Source organism: Dryobates pubescens, chromosome 2, assembly GCF_014839835.1.
Source record: "Dryobates pubescens isolate bDryPub1 chromosome 2, bDryPub1.pri, whole genome shotgun sequence".
Taxonomy (NCBI): domain Eukaryota; kingdom Metazoa; phylum Chordata; class Aves; order Piciformes; family Picidae; genus Dryobates; species Dryobates pubescens.
The window spans coordinates 28,972,189-28,987,168 of NC_071613.1; the positions used below are offsets into that span (position 1 = coordinate 28,972,189).

General features: G+C 39.4%; 1 protein-coding gene across 4 annotated transcripts in view; it reads left to right on the forward strand.

Moving 5' to 3' along the window:
• The window catches only part of RAPH1 (Ras association (RalGDS/AF-6) and pleckstrin homology domains 1), an 87,044-nt gene that overhangs the window by 47,981 nt on the left and 24,083 nt on the right, over positions 1-14,980 (forward strand). For 2 of the 4 annotated variants that reach the window (XM_054173616.1, XM_054173622.1), the window contains exon 5: positions 10,174-10,248. The exons of the other annotated variants lie outside the window; for them this stretch is intronic. In XM_054173616.1, the coding sequence (XP_054029591.1) occupies positions 10,174-10,248 (75 nt within the window). The remainder of the gene's footprint in view (positions 1-10,173; positions 10,249-14,980) is intronic. 4 annotated transcript variants of the gene reach the window in all.

A 14,980-nucleotide genomic window follows, 5' to 3' on the forward strand; every position in this document is an offset into this window, starting at 1 on the left:
CATGCTACTGCTGCATTGAGCAGCCTTGCCTCATCTTGTAATGTCACTAGTGTTTGTGCAGCTGCCTAGTGATTTGGATCAGCTTGTGTTCTCCCTGAAAAATCATCCTTAAGAATTAGTCATTCCTTTCGTCCTCTGGTGAAAATCACTGCTGTCCACACAAGAAATTGGAGTGCACATGGCTGAGGGAAGGTCAGGGCTTCCTCTTCCTTGTGATGGTTTTAAGAAACTTAAAGCCAGTATTGAAACTAAGCTTATTCACTAGCTTTTTGTAATCCTTTCTGTCCCAAGGAACCCAACTGACAGGGAAACATTACAACCTCACCTGGGAAGTGCATGGACTAGCAAATGCTGCACCTTAAGCACATGGTGCAGCAGGTTTTTAATTTGCAGTGTCCACAGACATTTAAAACACTGCAGCAATTTCAGTGGGCTTACACTGTAGTTGTTGGAACTGGGATGAAGTTGCATGCATCTGTAGTAGTTAAGAAATACTTACTGTAAATTAATTTCTTTGAGGTTGTTTTTTGTCCTGGTTGTTTGGGGTTGGATTTTGGGGCTTTTTGTTTGTCATTTTGTGTTTTTTAAATTGCGGAGTCGACAACTTACAGTTAAGAAATTGCGGTTGCCTGCAGTGAAAAAGAGTTGCACAAGTTCTGGGAGGAGGGTTGACCACTCTGGAGCACAGAGCTGATCTAGTGCTCTAGAGTCTCACTTTACATGTCTGGCTCCAATGTGCTCCGCAGCAGCCAGGCATTGCAATGTAAAGAAGGCTGCTGTACTCTGCCGTCGTGGACCCAAGCATTTTCAGATTGGCTAGTCTTTTGTTCAGTATTAGTAATGTTCAGCCAACTTGAAGGGTTGGGCAGTGCTGTGAGACAATACAGACTTGAGCTTTTTTAATTGTCATGTCCCAGAATTCAGAGAGACTTAATGGACTCTAATTTTAATTCTAAAGGCTTATGCTCAGGCGACTTTGGGTAACTTCACATGGAACAATGCAAAGCAAGTATTTGTTGATGCCCTTGTCAATGATTAGTTTAATGATCGGATGTGCAGAGGTCTTTAAAAACACATTTTAAATGAGATAAATCTTCCTTTCCTGTGTTGGAAATGATTCTTCTAATGTAAATGACTAGTAATCATCCTATGACAGTTAACTCACCATGGAAAATTTCTGACTTAATAGTTTTACCTTGACAAAATTTTTATAAGCAACTGAAAACATGTCTTGTACATGGAACTATCAGGCAGCTCCATTATCTATTGCTGCCACTTCAGTTTCTAAATGGCTGTTATCCTTTTCTAAGGTTTTGATAAGAATAAACTGTAACTGCTTTCACATCTGTCAAACCTCAACTGTGTAACTCTGTCACCAAAACTTAACGTTCCTGAAACAAATAGCTTGTATATCTTTGACGGGAACGGAGCAGGCTTTGAATGACACTGTGCTTTTTAGTAGCATTATATTCATTTATTTTTACATGAATTACACTATGAGAGATGCTCAGAGATCTAAAATAGTATGTCCAACTGGAAATAAGAAATCTCTACTAAATGGATGTTCTTCTTGTATTTACTTATTAATTGTCACCAGAGCATGTTATGTCTTTTACTACTATGAAAGAACTGACATGGGAAGTGAATAAGCTTGTGTAAAGAGACAGTATGATGGTTTTCTGTTTGTAGTGTTTACAGATTTTAGCTCTCAGTTTTTAGCTTAGTGAGCAAGTGGCTGTGCAAAGAGAATGTTACTGGTGTTTATTTTCTTATTTGTCTCAACAGATGTAGAAAAAATGTGTTGTGTGTGCCTGCAGATGTTTTGCTGCACTGCTTTTATCTGAGATTGACTGTTTCCCCTCTTACTATGGTCAAAAACATACTCATGTTCTGTCTCCTTCTCCTTTCCCATAGAAGACAGCCTGACTCTCCTCTTGTCTTCAAGTAATTGATGCATAAGAAATTTGGATGAGGGACACTGCAACTTCTTAATCTGATTTTGTTGCCTTTTTGTCATCACCACTTATTTCTTGCCTCTTCTGAGCAATCATAAAACTTTTATTTCTCCTCCCTCCCCTTTACTCTTCCTCTTTTGCACCCTTTCCTCTTCATTGTCCTACATTTTTACTGTTTCTGTGGGGAATTCCATCAATCAGAATTGACTCCTGTAAGTTACTATGACATGTTTGTATGTTTCTGCTTATGTCAATAGTTGTGTCAATTTGCCTGCACACAAAAATCGCATTAGTGACCTGAGTTTAAGTCATAGTATCCCAACAGTGCAGTGAGATAACCATGTGTATCATGACAATCAAGCTTTTTAGTCTTCAAGTTGATTGTTGCCTATTTCCTAGTTATTTGGTGAGCAAAGCTACTTAAAATATGTATAATATTTTTTGGAAGCATTGTTGTTTTCAGCAATCATAGAATCATATAGGTTGGAAAAGATCTTTAAGATCATCCAATCCAACTATTAATCTAACACCCCAAGTCCACCACTAAAGCACTATGTGCCGCATCTACCTGTCTTATAAATCCCTTCAAGGATGGTCACTCAACCACCTCCCTGGGCAGCCCATTCCATTGCTTGACAACCTTTTTCATAAAGAAATTGTTCCTAATATCCAGTCTAAAGCTCCCCAGTGCAATTTGAGGCTGTTTGCTCTTACCCTGTTGTCTGTTATTGGAAGAACAGAACAACTCCCAGCTCACTACAACCTCCTTTCAAGTAGTTGTAAAGAAGGCTCATGTCTCCCCTCAGCCTTTTTTTCCTCCAGACTTGGTAACTCCCATTGCAGAGGAAACCAGAAAACAGATTTTAAAAATCAGATGTTCATCATTTTATACTGTGTGCTCTTACACCTTCCATATGAATACATAATCCCAAAGAGTATGCAAAGAGAAAACATCGGTTCTACTTTACTCTCTTTGGCCCCTTTGGTGACAAGATTGCAAAAATTATGTTCAAATTGCAATTTGTGAAATTGTTCAAATGAGTTTTAGTTCTGGAGTTCTCTTTTGAAAATAGTGGATTCTAATTCTTTAAAACTGGAGTCTTAAGAATTCAGCGTACTGGTGTAGTTGAAATGAAGCCTATAGTAGTGTGGTAGGTTGAGAGAGGGCCTAGCTCTCTCGCCCTCACAGAGTGAGAAACCCCAGCTAACTCAGTCGGAGAAAAGCAGACTCTATTTACAAGCATATATGGAAAGCAGGTTATATATAACACAATATATACAGGTATTTACAATATATACACAGAAATATACAGCAAAGAGAAATAACACAACAAAAATCCCTCCCTGAGGAGGGATTCCCTCCCTGTAACCCCCTCTCTCCCCCCCTACCTCCCTTTTTCCCCAAAAAGGGGTTAGAGAGAAAGAAAGGCAAGTTATTAAGGAAAATAATCGTTATAAAGCTTTCAAAAGCCCATGCAGGATTAGTTTTTGCTTATCTCAAGGCCAACTCCAGGTAGTTCGCAGAGAAGCAGGCAGGGAGAACAGGCTGAAACCCAAACTCCCAAACCAAACTCCCAAAAAATTCCAACTGCTCTACAATTTAAAGTTGCATTTTGTGCATCCACCAATAAAATTCGTTTAGAATATCAGAATGTTTTTGTTCTAGTACCGAAAACATTTAGCCAGTGTCCCAGTACTGTCCCTTTTCTTAGAGGCACAGCCTCAAACGATCACAAGTAGTTACCATTTCAACTAAATATTGCCAGTGTGCAGCCCTCTATTGCACACTCACAGTATCACAGTATCACAGTAACTAAGGTTGGAAGAGACCCCAAGGATCATCAAGTCCAACCTGTTCCAACAGACCTCACAACTAGATCATAGCACCAAGCGCCACGTCCAATCTCCCCTTGAACACCTCCAGGGACGGCGACTCCACCACCTCCCTGGGCAGCCCATTCCAATGACGAACGACTCGCTCAGTGAAGAACTTTTTCCTCACCTCGAGTCTAAACCTCCCCTGACACAACTTGAGACTGTGTCCCCTTGTTCTGGTGCTGGTTGCCTGGGAGAAGAGACCAACCCCCACCTGGCTACAACCACCCTTCAGGTGGACACTCAGTGTCCTTCAGTTTGTTTCTTAGAGAGGGAAGCTTTTTATAAAAGGATTTGTAAATTGAGTGCAGTGGTGCACGAGTGCCACCAGCTGGTGTGATTAGGTGCATGTGTTAATGTTAAATTGTTAGAAAGTTTTGAAGGAAATATGGCAAGTGATTTACGTACACAAGTCCTCAGTGTCTGGTCTTTGTCTTTTTTTTTTGCTTCAGTGCTGTGAGGCAAGTGACTCTGCTGTACATACCTCTATAACATTTAAGATTTTTTTTTTCTATTTACGTATTACAACAATAAGGTAAAATGCCCTAGAAGACTGACAGGTTTTTTTCCTTCTTACGCTTCCTACTCAGTTTTTGCTAATTATTTGTAAAGTGATAGTGTAAAGAACATCTTTGACACCTTCCATACTTCATTGTACAGTTTTTCAATCCTGCATTTAGGTATTCTGAGCCCTTAGTCTTAATATTATATGAACTGCATACAGATCTTGTCTCTTAGCAACAAGACTGAATTTTTCTGAAGTTGTCTCACTTCTGTACTAAGTGATAATCAGATCACCAAATCACAGAATGGTAGGGGTTGGAAGCCAGCTTTGAAGATCGTCTTGTCCAATCCCTCTTGCTAGAGCAGGATCACCTAAAATAATGCCCAGGAACACATCCAGGTGGGTTTTGAATGCCTATAGAGTTGGAAGCTCCACAGCCACACTGGGCAGCCTCTTCCACTGCTCTGCCACCCTCAAAGTGAAGAATTTTTTCCTATGTTTGTGTGGAACCTCCTGTGTTCCAGGTTGTGTCCACCGCCCTTGTGCTGTCACTGGAGACCACTGAGAAGAGCTTAGCTCCGTCCTCCTGACAGCTACCCTTTTAGACATTTATGAGCATTAATGAGTTTTTCCCCTCAATCAGTTACCCAGGCTAACCAGACACAGCTCTCTTAGCCTTTCCTCATAAGGTAGATGTTCCAGTTCCCTAGTCGTCTTAGTGGCTCTCTGATGGACTCTTTCCAGCAGCACAGCCTACTGGTGTGTCAGCCGCCCCTCCCAGTTTTGTGTTGTCAGCAAACTTGCTGAGAGTACACTCTGTCCCTTTGTTCAGTCCATTGATGCAGATACTGAGCAGGAGTGGACCCAGTTCTGATCGCCATTGTTACTGATGTGTAACAAGAAAATGGATCAATGTTCAATATGATTCTGATTGTCAAGGTTTTATAAAAACGTGCAGGTAGAGTTGAAGAAATGGGGCAATGTATTTAGCTTGGTACTTGTGAACTGGAGGCCTGCTACAGCTGCAATTTGCACCTCACAGTTTGCATCCTCTAGAACCTAGCTAGAGAGCTGAGGTTATCACCTCTTCTGAAAAGATCTTCTTAAAATCCACTCATCAATTACTGTCTACCAAAAATAGTTCTAATGTGCTCAGTAATTCAGTGTTAGTTTAAAAAATGAGTCCAGGTGTCAGTTGTTGTTTTGGGGGCTTTGTTTGTTGTTCGGTTGGTTTTGTGTGTGTGTTTGCTTATTGCAGGAAGTTTTTTTACAGTTATGTTCTATTTAAGAGGAGTGTTTTCTGAAAACACTGAAACATAATATTCAACAGCTGGCCCATGAAGTTCTGGTATTTGGGTCTGAAGATAATGGATGTTACATTCCTGTCTTCAAAGAAAGGACATAGGAAATCTTTGAAGTCTAAAACATAATTTGAAACAAGACTTCATTCTATGTTTCTATAAACATTAAGGCTAGTTGGTTTTGCTGAATGAACTGCACATGAAAACTGTTTTAATTATTTTGTCCTCACAGCATCTAGAACTTTTAAATGTCAATGTCAGATCTAGTTTTCTGTGTTTTATTATCCATACCAGCTCAAATTCATTTTGGAGGCATTAGTAGGCTTATGTATATGCTGGTTGGTTTTTTTGGTTAGCTTTGATATTTTTATCATCAGACCTCATTTTTTAACGTAACAGTGTTTCTGTGCTTCATAGTTTTGTGTACAGCTCTTTTGTCATCCCTTGAGAAGGGTATGTGTTTTATTTTGTAGAATATTAATCTCCCGGATATCTTTCCTAGTATTTTGAGGATTTTTTTATTGAAAAGAATTATTATTAACATTTATAGGTTTTGCATGACTTGGAATATTTGCTCCTGGGAGCTACAGTAGAAAGGAGTCATCATTGCAACATCTGCTTATATGTCTTGTATAAAATGAGTGGAAACCATATTTTTCTCTTTCCAGGTCTTTTGAAGTACACTGATCTTGTGAAACTAAGTTCAAAGTCTGTAGCTTAATATCGTGAGGAAGCACTTTTATGTAGTCTAAAAATAGTCCTCAAAAGAAGCAATTTTGACATGAAAAGTAGTTGCAAGCATATTTAATACTTGATGGTGCGTTTCATATTTGCTTTTTTCCGGGAAGGAAGAATATCTTCTGATGGTTATAAAGAAACAAAGGTTAGTGAGGTCCAGTCACCAGCATACCTAGTGTTATGTCCTCTTAACATATTTTTCACGTAAACAATTTTTGTGGAAAGTGCAAATTGCATGATTTGATGATGTGACAAGGAGGAAAATTTCTCTTGGTGGTAGTGGCAGCGTTAGGTTCACTGGGAATCATAAGTCGAGTCTGTCTCTCATTCATCCTTCAAAATCTCAGAGTGTGTTGGTTTCAAAATTCTTTACAAAACAGTTTCATTGATCCTCTTTTAGTAGAAAATTTCAACATCTGCCTATGCCTTTGAAGTGAATTTTTCCTAAGTATAATGGAAATAACTTTGGGAAGTTTTTTTCATTTGCACTGTGTTTCCATTAGCTCTTTATTTTAAAAAAAATGATGATTCTATATATGTGTGTGTCTCTCTGTGTGTGTATATATATGTGTAAGGTCTGGCTATAACTGATGGCTGGAGTTTAGCAGGAAAGCTATCTTATGCATATAAAAATACAACTTTAAAACATCTAGTAGAAGTAAAAATCAGCTTTGAACTCTGCATATGTAATATACTACTTAGGCTTGCAGCCTTAGTTAAGTGCTGGCCTAGAAATATACAATCTTTCAAAGAATCTGGTAAATGAGTTAGGCATCAAGTCTTTGACTCAACCCAACTCATGTTCAATAAGCTTTCCTGACTGTTTTAGTGAGTGCAGCAATAATCTTCCAACACTGTTACAACCTAGCTCTTGTATGACTTCATTCTTAGTATAAAGAACTGGATGTTTTTATCTTTGAAGCTTTGGTCAAATTCAGATGTTGTAATATAGATGCTACATTCAGATGCTTTCATGATGTTTTAAAGTACTTGTACCTTCTGAAGATGTTTTAATAGTCTGATTGCATGACAAGCTCTAAAAGAATGATAGTGAAAATGGTCATTATAAGAAACGTGTGTGCTGTGTGCTCTCAAAGCAGTCAGCTTACTGCAAGAGGACAACATCTGTTCATCTCAGAGTTTGATCATTGAGCTGAAGTCTTTCCTTTGAAACAGACAAATGTTTTAAACCACTGGTTTGTGAGAGAGTAATATGCTGTTCTAAAATTAAACTTTTTTTTTCTTTCTTTCTCCAGTGTTTTTTGCAGGTCAAATATGTTTAAAATGTGCAGATAGCTGTTGTCTAGCCAAGCTGTAATTCCTAGCACTTGGGTTTTCCTGTTGCTTTGCTACTTCTGCTAATTTTAACTTGTGGGTATCTGCAGTACTGCAGAATGTTATGCAGTAGGAAGGAGCCATGCACAAAAGGTGTCTAGCGAACAACTGTTCTGTTGCTTTCCTGTTTCTAGAGGTATCTCTGCAGCTGAAATTCACAGAGAGAGTTGCCATCACACCATTTTTTCCCCCACGTTTTCTTGACCAGCAGCTGTTCCTATGAAATACCATCATTCTTGATTTCCAGAATAATTTTCCTGTGGTTGGTTGTTTTCATATTTTGCTGTGGAGCTGGAAAGCAGTATTACCATAGTCCCTAGTGGTTACTGTTTTGTAAGAAATTTATGGCATTCCCATTTCTGGATAGCATAAAAGTTCCTTAGTGGAGAAAAGTTCCACTGTATATAAATGCAACATGGCAACAACCAAAATGATAGATGATAAGAATAATGTTAAATTATCTACCTTGAGTTTCTTTATAGAAGTATTCTCCAGCAAATAGTATTTCCATTAAGGAGTGATTTGGTATTCCCCACTTTGTCCTGATACTACTGTTGACTGGTAGACTAAGGAGAGAAGATAGCTAAACCCTAAGGAAGAGGCTGCAAATGTGCATTGTAATGTTCTTTCTACTGCAGTGCTCCATTCACCAAGAAAAGTGAATCCATGTTAAGTAGAATTAATTTCAGAGTAAAAATGTGTCTAGCAGAATCATAAAAATAAGATCAGTCTGCCTTCAAGTTAATCAAAGCTGCATTATTTGCCAGCAGCGTTGGCATTACCTCGGGCTTGCTCAGACTAAGTGAATTGTTCTTTAAATGACAGCCATTCTTCTGTCACTGAACTTCCTGGAAATCCTGTGTGTGTAGAAAATGCAGAATGTATTAGTTCATCCATCCCAAATGATGTGATTATATGTGTCAGGAAATCTAATCTGAGAATTCCATACAACTGTAAACTATGCACAAAACCTATACCAGATCCTGCATCACAGAGCTCTCATCAGTGCGTGGCTCAGGTGTGAAAAAGTTGCTTCTAGGCAGCACGGCTATGCTTCTGAATCACAGGATGTAGACACAGTAATTAATTGGCAAGCAGAAAAATCTTTGGTCTGTAGCATGCAACCTTTGTATATATTAGTGGCTAAGCACCAGGTGGAGCTCAGACTAGAGCCTAGGTTTTACTTCAGATACTATTTAGAATCTTCTTTGAGCTGTAACTTTTAAAGCCTGCTAGAGATGTTTAATTAGTCATCCCAGGATGTGGCAGTCACATTAGGTAAACTCACCCTGCAGGAACTGTGTACACCAAACTATTTGATATTATCTTACATGAAGCTCTAGACATGGCCTCTTCATTTTTTTCAGGAGACTGTACCTTATTGCATCTCTGAAGAAGAGGTGGGGATTCTGAGCTGCTAATGATTAAACAAGAGCATAGTAGGCTGCTTAGTTGTCATGCCATGTTCTGTATAGTGTTGGACCAGTTGACACAAATAAGGCTGAGCGATGCAGCCACATGGAACAAAATCTGCAGTTCAGTGGTGGTTCACAAGAGATACCCTTAATGATCTTGTCAAGTTCCACAGAATTAGCCTGATTTCCTTAGTGTTGTGGCCATGTGGTTCTGCAAATTCCTATGGGCTGATGATTTCATTGTTCATCTCTAGCAGATACTGGAGAAGGGAATCACTGTATTAACTGTCATTAACTGATTTTTGCCTTTTGAGAAGTCCTTCTCTATGGTTGCTACTGATTTGCTTCCCCTTTTTAAACAGATAAAAATATATGTTCAGATAATTTATTTTCTGAGACAAATGCAACAATTGGTTTCCAAATTATTGGATTATATGATTTTGGATTGTACAAAATAAGAGAGACTTCAGTCCTTGGTTGGTGGTTTTATTTTTGTTTTGTTTGTTTCTTTTAAAAAGTATACAAGTCACATCTGGATTATGATTACAGTAATATCTTTTTCTTTAACTATGTAAGCAGCAGCCAGCATAGAAAGCATGAAAACAGTTCCTTGTCTTCAGGATGTCCAGTTTATAGTGGCTTTATGTTTGTGTAATGGAAGTAGAATGCTGAGTTTTACAAGACTGGACAGGATTTTGAAAAGCATTGCAAGTGCATGTTTCCTCACTTTTATAGTTTTAAATGTCTTTAAAAATAAATTCTCTTGCAGAAAGAAACCAGTAGCAGGTAAGTAAACCTTTTTCTTAATTCTGTACTGTAACATTTTGTACAGGGGAGGATTGAAATAGTGTTCTCTGTTAGCAAAACTGCTTTTGTGCCACTGTGGTAGGCTTGTAGTATTTGGGAACACTCACGTTTTTATGGGAGGGAAATAATGTAATGATGCAGGGGTTTTTTTTCCTTAACTCTGTCTTCTGAAATCAAGACACTATAAAATTACTATACTGACTTCTTTTGACTTATGTTCTTTCTCTTTCTTTCTGCACAAGCACTCCTATTTGGACAGGGAAACCTCCCTTCTTCTGAGAAACATTGCAGGAAAGCCTTCTCATTTGCTGACCAAGGTGATGCTTCTTCTTTCCACCTGTATGTGACTATTTCTATGTAGAAAGAATGCTTTTGGTGTGTGCTATGCTCCTCCCACCCCTGCCCTTTCCTGGAACTTGTGCATTTACTTACATGATTTTTCTTGATTGTCCAAGGTGTTGTGCTCTTAAAGGCTTAATGTTATTGTTTGTTTTTGCAGATTTATCAAAGTGTTCAAGTTCTGGGCAAATACTTAATAGCCATGTCAGCAGGTAAAATGCCTTAGCTGAAAAGGAAATTTACTGACCTAGAAGTTCTTTTTTCTGTTGTTCCTATCCACTATCTGAAAAAAACAAAACCTCAGCTGTGTAAAAGATTTAGGAGTATTCAGTACTGTTAAAGGCAGTAGTATCCTTAAAATAAGCCAATTTCTGTATGAGTTCATTTTTCATAAACTGATAGTAACTAATGGGAGGGGCTTTTTTAAGAAGTTTTGAGTACTGTCTTGATACAATGTGGGGAGAACATGCTTGTAAGACAGTGGTCTAATGAGCCAGGTATGTACAAATCCTGGTTATAAACGTATTTTCTGTAGAGGATAAAGGTCAGTAATACACTAAGAGAGCACAAATTGCCATTCAGTCTAAGGATAACATTTTCTATACATATTTCCTTTTGAAGCTATAGTTTCAAGGGAGAAGGGATGGGAAAGCTGTAAATCTCTCATGAAAACACAAGTGGAGTGAAGAACATACAGCTTCACATTGCTGAGAAAACTGGATGTTCAGTAGCTGGGGTGTCAGATGAGTCTGATGCAGCTCCTTTCTGCAAACTGCTCCCTGGGTGATTTTTTTTTTCTTCTGAGACAGACACTCCAGAGGAGAAACCTCAGGCAGGTCCAGAGTGACAAATGTACTGTGGTGACTTCAAAACAATAAGGTTAATGTTTGCTGGCCTGTCCTTTCCAGTAAAAGCTTAGAACTAGTTTACTGCTTTTTCTTTTGCAAGATGCTCAGCCTGCATCTTGATGATACATTTTCAGGCTGTCTTCTAGAGGATTATAAACAGATAAAACCAAGTAACATTCTGCTTGTGATAATTTTGCTTAAATTCTAAGCTCATACCTCTTTCCTTTCTTTCCCTATCAGTTCCTTGTCCCTGCACCCCCCACAAAGCAGACAGACACCAAACCAGCAAACCTTGGTTGATTGAAAATAGATTAGCAACAGCTGTGACACAAAGGGAAACCAAGATTTTCTCTCTTTCATCTCCATGTGTTTTCATATCCCCCCTTCTGATTATTTAGATATGGGTTGAGTATTGGTTAGCATATGGAACTTCAGTTAAAAATTGCATAAAATATTATGCATTAATGATCTTAAATGGCTTTTCAACCTAAATGATTCTATAATTCTGTTAATCCATTGCATCATATGGCCATGGACAAGCTCATAGCAGTGATTCTATTAGACTTCCAAGTTTCATGTTTAGATTTGTAAGTCTTTGTCTTGGTTTATTAGAGTTTGTAGCCCTTTGAGTCATGTGCTTTAGGTGAGCTTGCTGATGTTTTGAGGGTAGCCTTTGTTGTTAGTTCAGCTTAGAACAGTCTCAGTACAGCTGTCCCTTCTATGCTGGACTGCTGAGCACAGAGTTCTGATGTGGATGCTTACTGGCTCTCTTCTAGCCTGCTGCAGAAGGAAATGTCTTCAGTAAAATAATGAAATGGAAGACCACTTTACTGCTTAAATCTCTTCAGCTTGCTGTAACATTATATAAGCTCCAGTACTACAGAAGGAGTCCCAAGAAATGGGGCTTTCCTTCCAATGGTAGCAAGATACTAGAGCAGTAAACTCTAAGACCATGTTGAAGCTCTATGCTGGTGTCTCCAGTGTATCAGCTATTTCTTATTGTCTTACTGACTGTTGTATTCTTTCCCTTCTTTGATCTGTTTACCTTTTGTATTGACACTAGAGCCACTTTGTGGAAATGACAGCACCATTTCTGTCTTCTGGTAATATAACTAATTGTGAAAATCCTACTCATGGAGTGCCTTTTGCATTACAGCCATGCACAAACACAGTTCCTCTCTCAGCACAGGGCGCATCTCAGCACAGAGAATTATCTGTTCATTGTCGTGGTCTCTCCATATGTTGTTGTTCACACAGCATTCAAACACATTTCTTGAAAATGGGAAGAAGTAAAAGCATCAGAGAAGTTACTGATTATCAAAAATAAAGCAGTATATCTTTAATGTCAAGTCTGGAAATTTGTTCCCTATAGGGCTGGAATGAAATCCATCAAATGAATACTAAAAACAAAGCTTTTAACTGTGAAATACAGAGCACGTGCAAATAAATTTAAGAGAGTGTTCAGGGCTCAAATATGTCCCAATTTAGGACATGGAAACAGGATATGGAAATGTAGCATGGTGGATTTTGAAGTTACCATTTCTTCTACCTTTCTGATGCACATGAAGCTGAAACTGTGCTAGATGATGGTGATTTTAATGGTGTAATGTTTCACATATGTATATTGACATCTGGAGAAAAGGAATCATGTTATGCCTCCTCTTCCCAAATACCTAGTGCTTCATTCTTATTGATCTGAGTGTCGATTCCCCTGTTTTCGATATTTTTGGTTACTCCACACTAATCCCTTCAGTTGTCAAGTTTGCTTCATGTGTTTTAGGTCAGTCTGATTCATGTGTGCTCATTCGTGAATGGAGTATCTGTTTGAAATTTTTAAAATACAGTTTAGAAATACAGCAGTTGATTCCTAACCTGAAAAGGCTGTAAGCCGAATTGGAAAACTCCTGCTCCTACAGACAGTTTCTGGGGAACTTTCGATGGCGGTAACTGGAAACCACAACCGTTATGCAGGTGGTTAGCAGCAAGGTTACACTGTTAAACAGCCTGTGTTCTTGAATGTTTCTACTTTGTTCTGCATGTCACTTGAGCTTTTTGTCCAGCTAAAACTCTTTACCAGTTAGTCTTAGTGCCTCGTTTTATGTTGCAGTCTTTTTTTCCACACTCAGACTTCCTTACCGTGGTTTCTAAGGTCTATTCTCCCTCCTGGGTTGGTTGCTTGTGGTTCTGTTTGTTTGATGTTTTTGTTTTGGGGGAGGTTATTTGGTGTTTTGGTGTTTTTTTCCTCTCCTCTTTCTTGCTTTGTTCTGGTCCCAGACCTACTACCTGTTCTCCTATAACTATTTGCCTTAATCTCAATGAAAAGCCTGACCTCAAACCGTAAGACAGGCCCTGTTCAGAGGAAAACAGGAGTTAACTTCGTTCAGCTGTGGTTTTGAGGGATAAAGAGCCATTTAAATACCCTCAATACCCTCAATAAATACCCTGGTTTGGGGTTTGTATGTTTGTTTGTTTTCTTGATTGTTACAGCTTTGCCAAATCTACTCTGAGCAGTATTTAAGGGGGACAGCAGAATCTGTGTCCCTGGTGAATAAGATTCTATTGTGCCATACCCTGAAGCATACCTTCAAAACAGAATGAAGTTAAGGTGGAGGCCATTTTGTGTATCCCAGACATCAATACTGGGTTCAATACTTTTCAACATCTTCATTAATGATCTGGATGGTGGGGCAGATGTAAAACCTAATTTCTGGCTCAGATTAAGTTCCCTACATGTAGCCACCACCAAAAACTGCTCCTTAGCACTGATCCCTTTGCTCCAGCTTGCCTTTGTCTGCCCAATTTGAGCACCACTCTAGTGCACTCTCTCTTTAGGCAACCCTGATCCTATAGACAAACTCTTGATGTATGGGATGGATAAGTGTGAGGTTGACTGAAAAGTGACTGACTTGTTTGGCCCAGAGGTACATGATCAGTGGCAGCAAGTCTAGTTAGAGGATAGTAACTAGTATTGTACCCAGAGGTCCAGTCACTTTTAACATCTTTATTACTGATCTTGATGAACTGGGAGGAGTGGCTGTGATGCCAGTGGGTTGTGCTGCTGTTCAGAGGGACCTCAACAGGATGAGGAAATGGATTGACAGGAACCTCATGAAGTTCAGCAGGGAAAAGTGTGAAGTTCTGCACCTGCAGAGGAACAAGTCTATGCATGGGTCCATGCTGGGGACCACCCAGCCAGAGAGCAACTTGGCAGAAAAGGACCTAGAGGTCCTGGTGAACACCAAGTTGACCATGAACCATCAATGTGCCCTTGCAGCAAAGAAGGCTAACGGTATCTTGAGCTGTATTAGGGAGAATGTTGCCAGCAGGTGGGTGCAGAAGACCCTTACTCTCTACTCAGCACTGGTAAGGCAATAATTGGAGTAGTGTGCTCAGTTCTGGGCTCCCCAGCACAGTAGAGACACAGAGCTACTGAGAAGTTCAGCAAAGCACCATGATGATGATGGAGAGACTGTAGCATCCATAGAATCCAGGGACACAGAGAGCTGGATCTGTTCAGCATGGCAAAGAAAAGGCTTGAGGGGCACTTACTGAGGTATAAACAATGCATTCAGTAGCTCTGCCTTCTTTGCATCCTCTGTCACTAGTGCACCCACCTCATTCAGCGGTGGGCCTACATTGCCTCCAGTGTTAGTTTTGCCTTCAGTGTATTTAAAGAAGCCCTTTCTGTTGTCCTTGACATTTCTTGCAAGGTTTAATTCCAAGGAGGCCTTAGTTATCCTAGTTGCTTCCCTGTGTTGTCTGATAACAGTAGCCTTCCTCCCAAGTGGCCAGCCCCTCCTTCCATGATCTGTAGACTTTCTTCCACTTGAGTTTGCTCTGAAGTTCTCTGTTTAACCGTGCG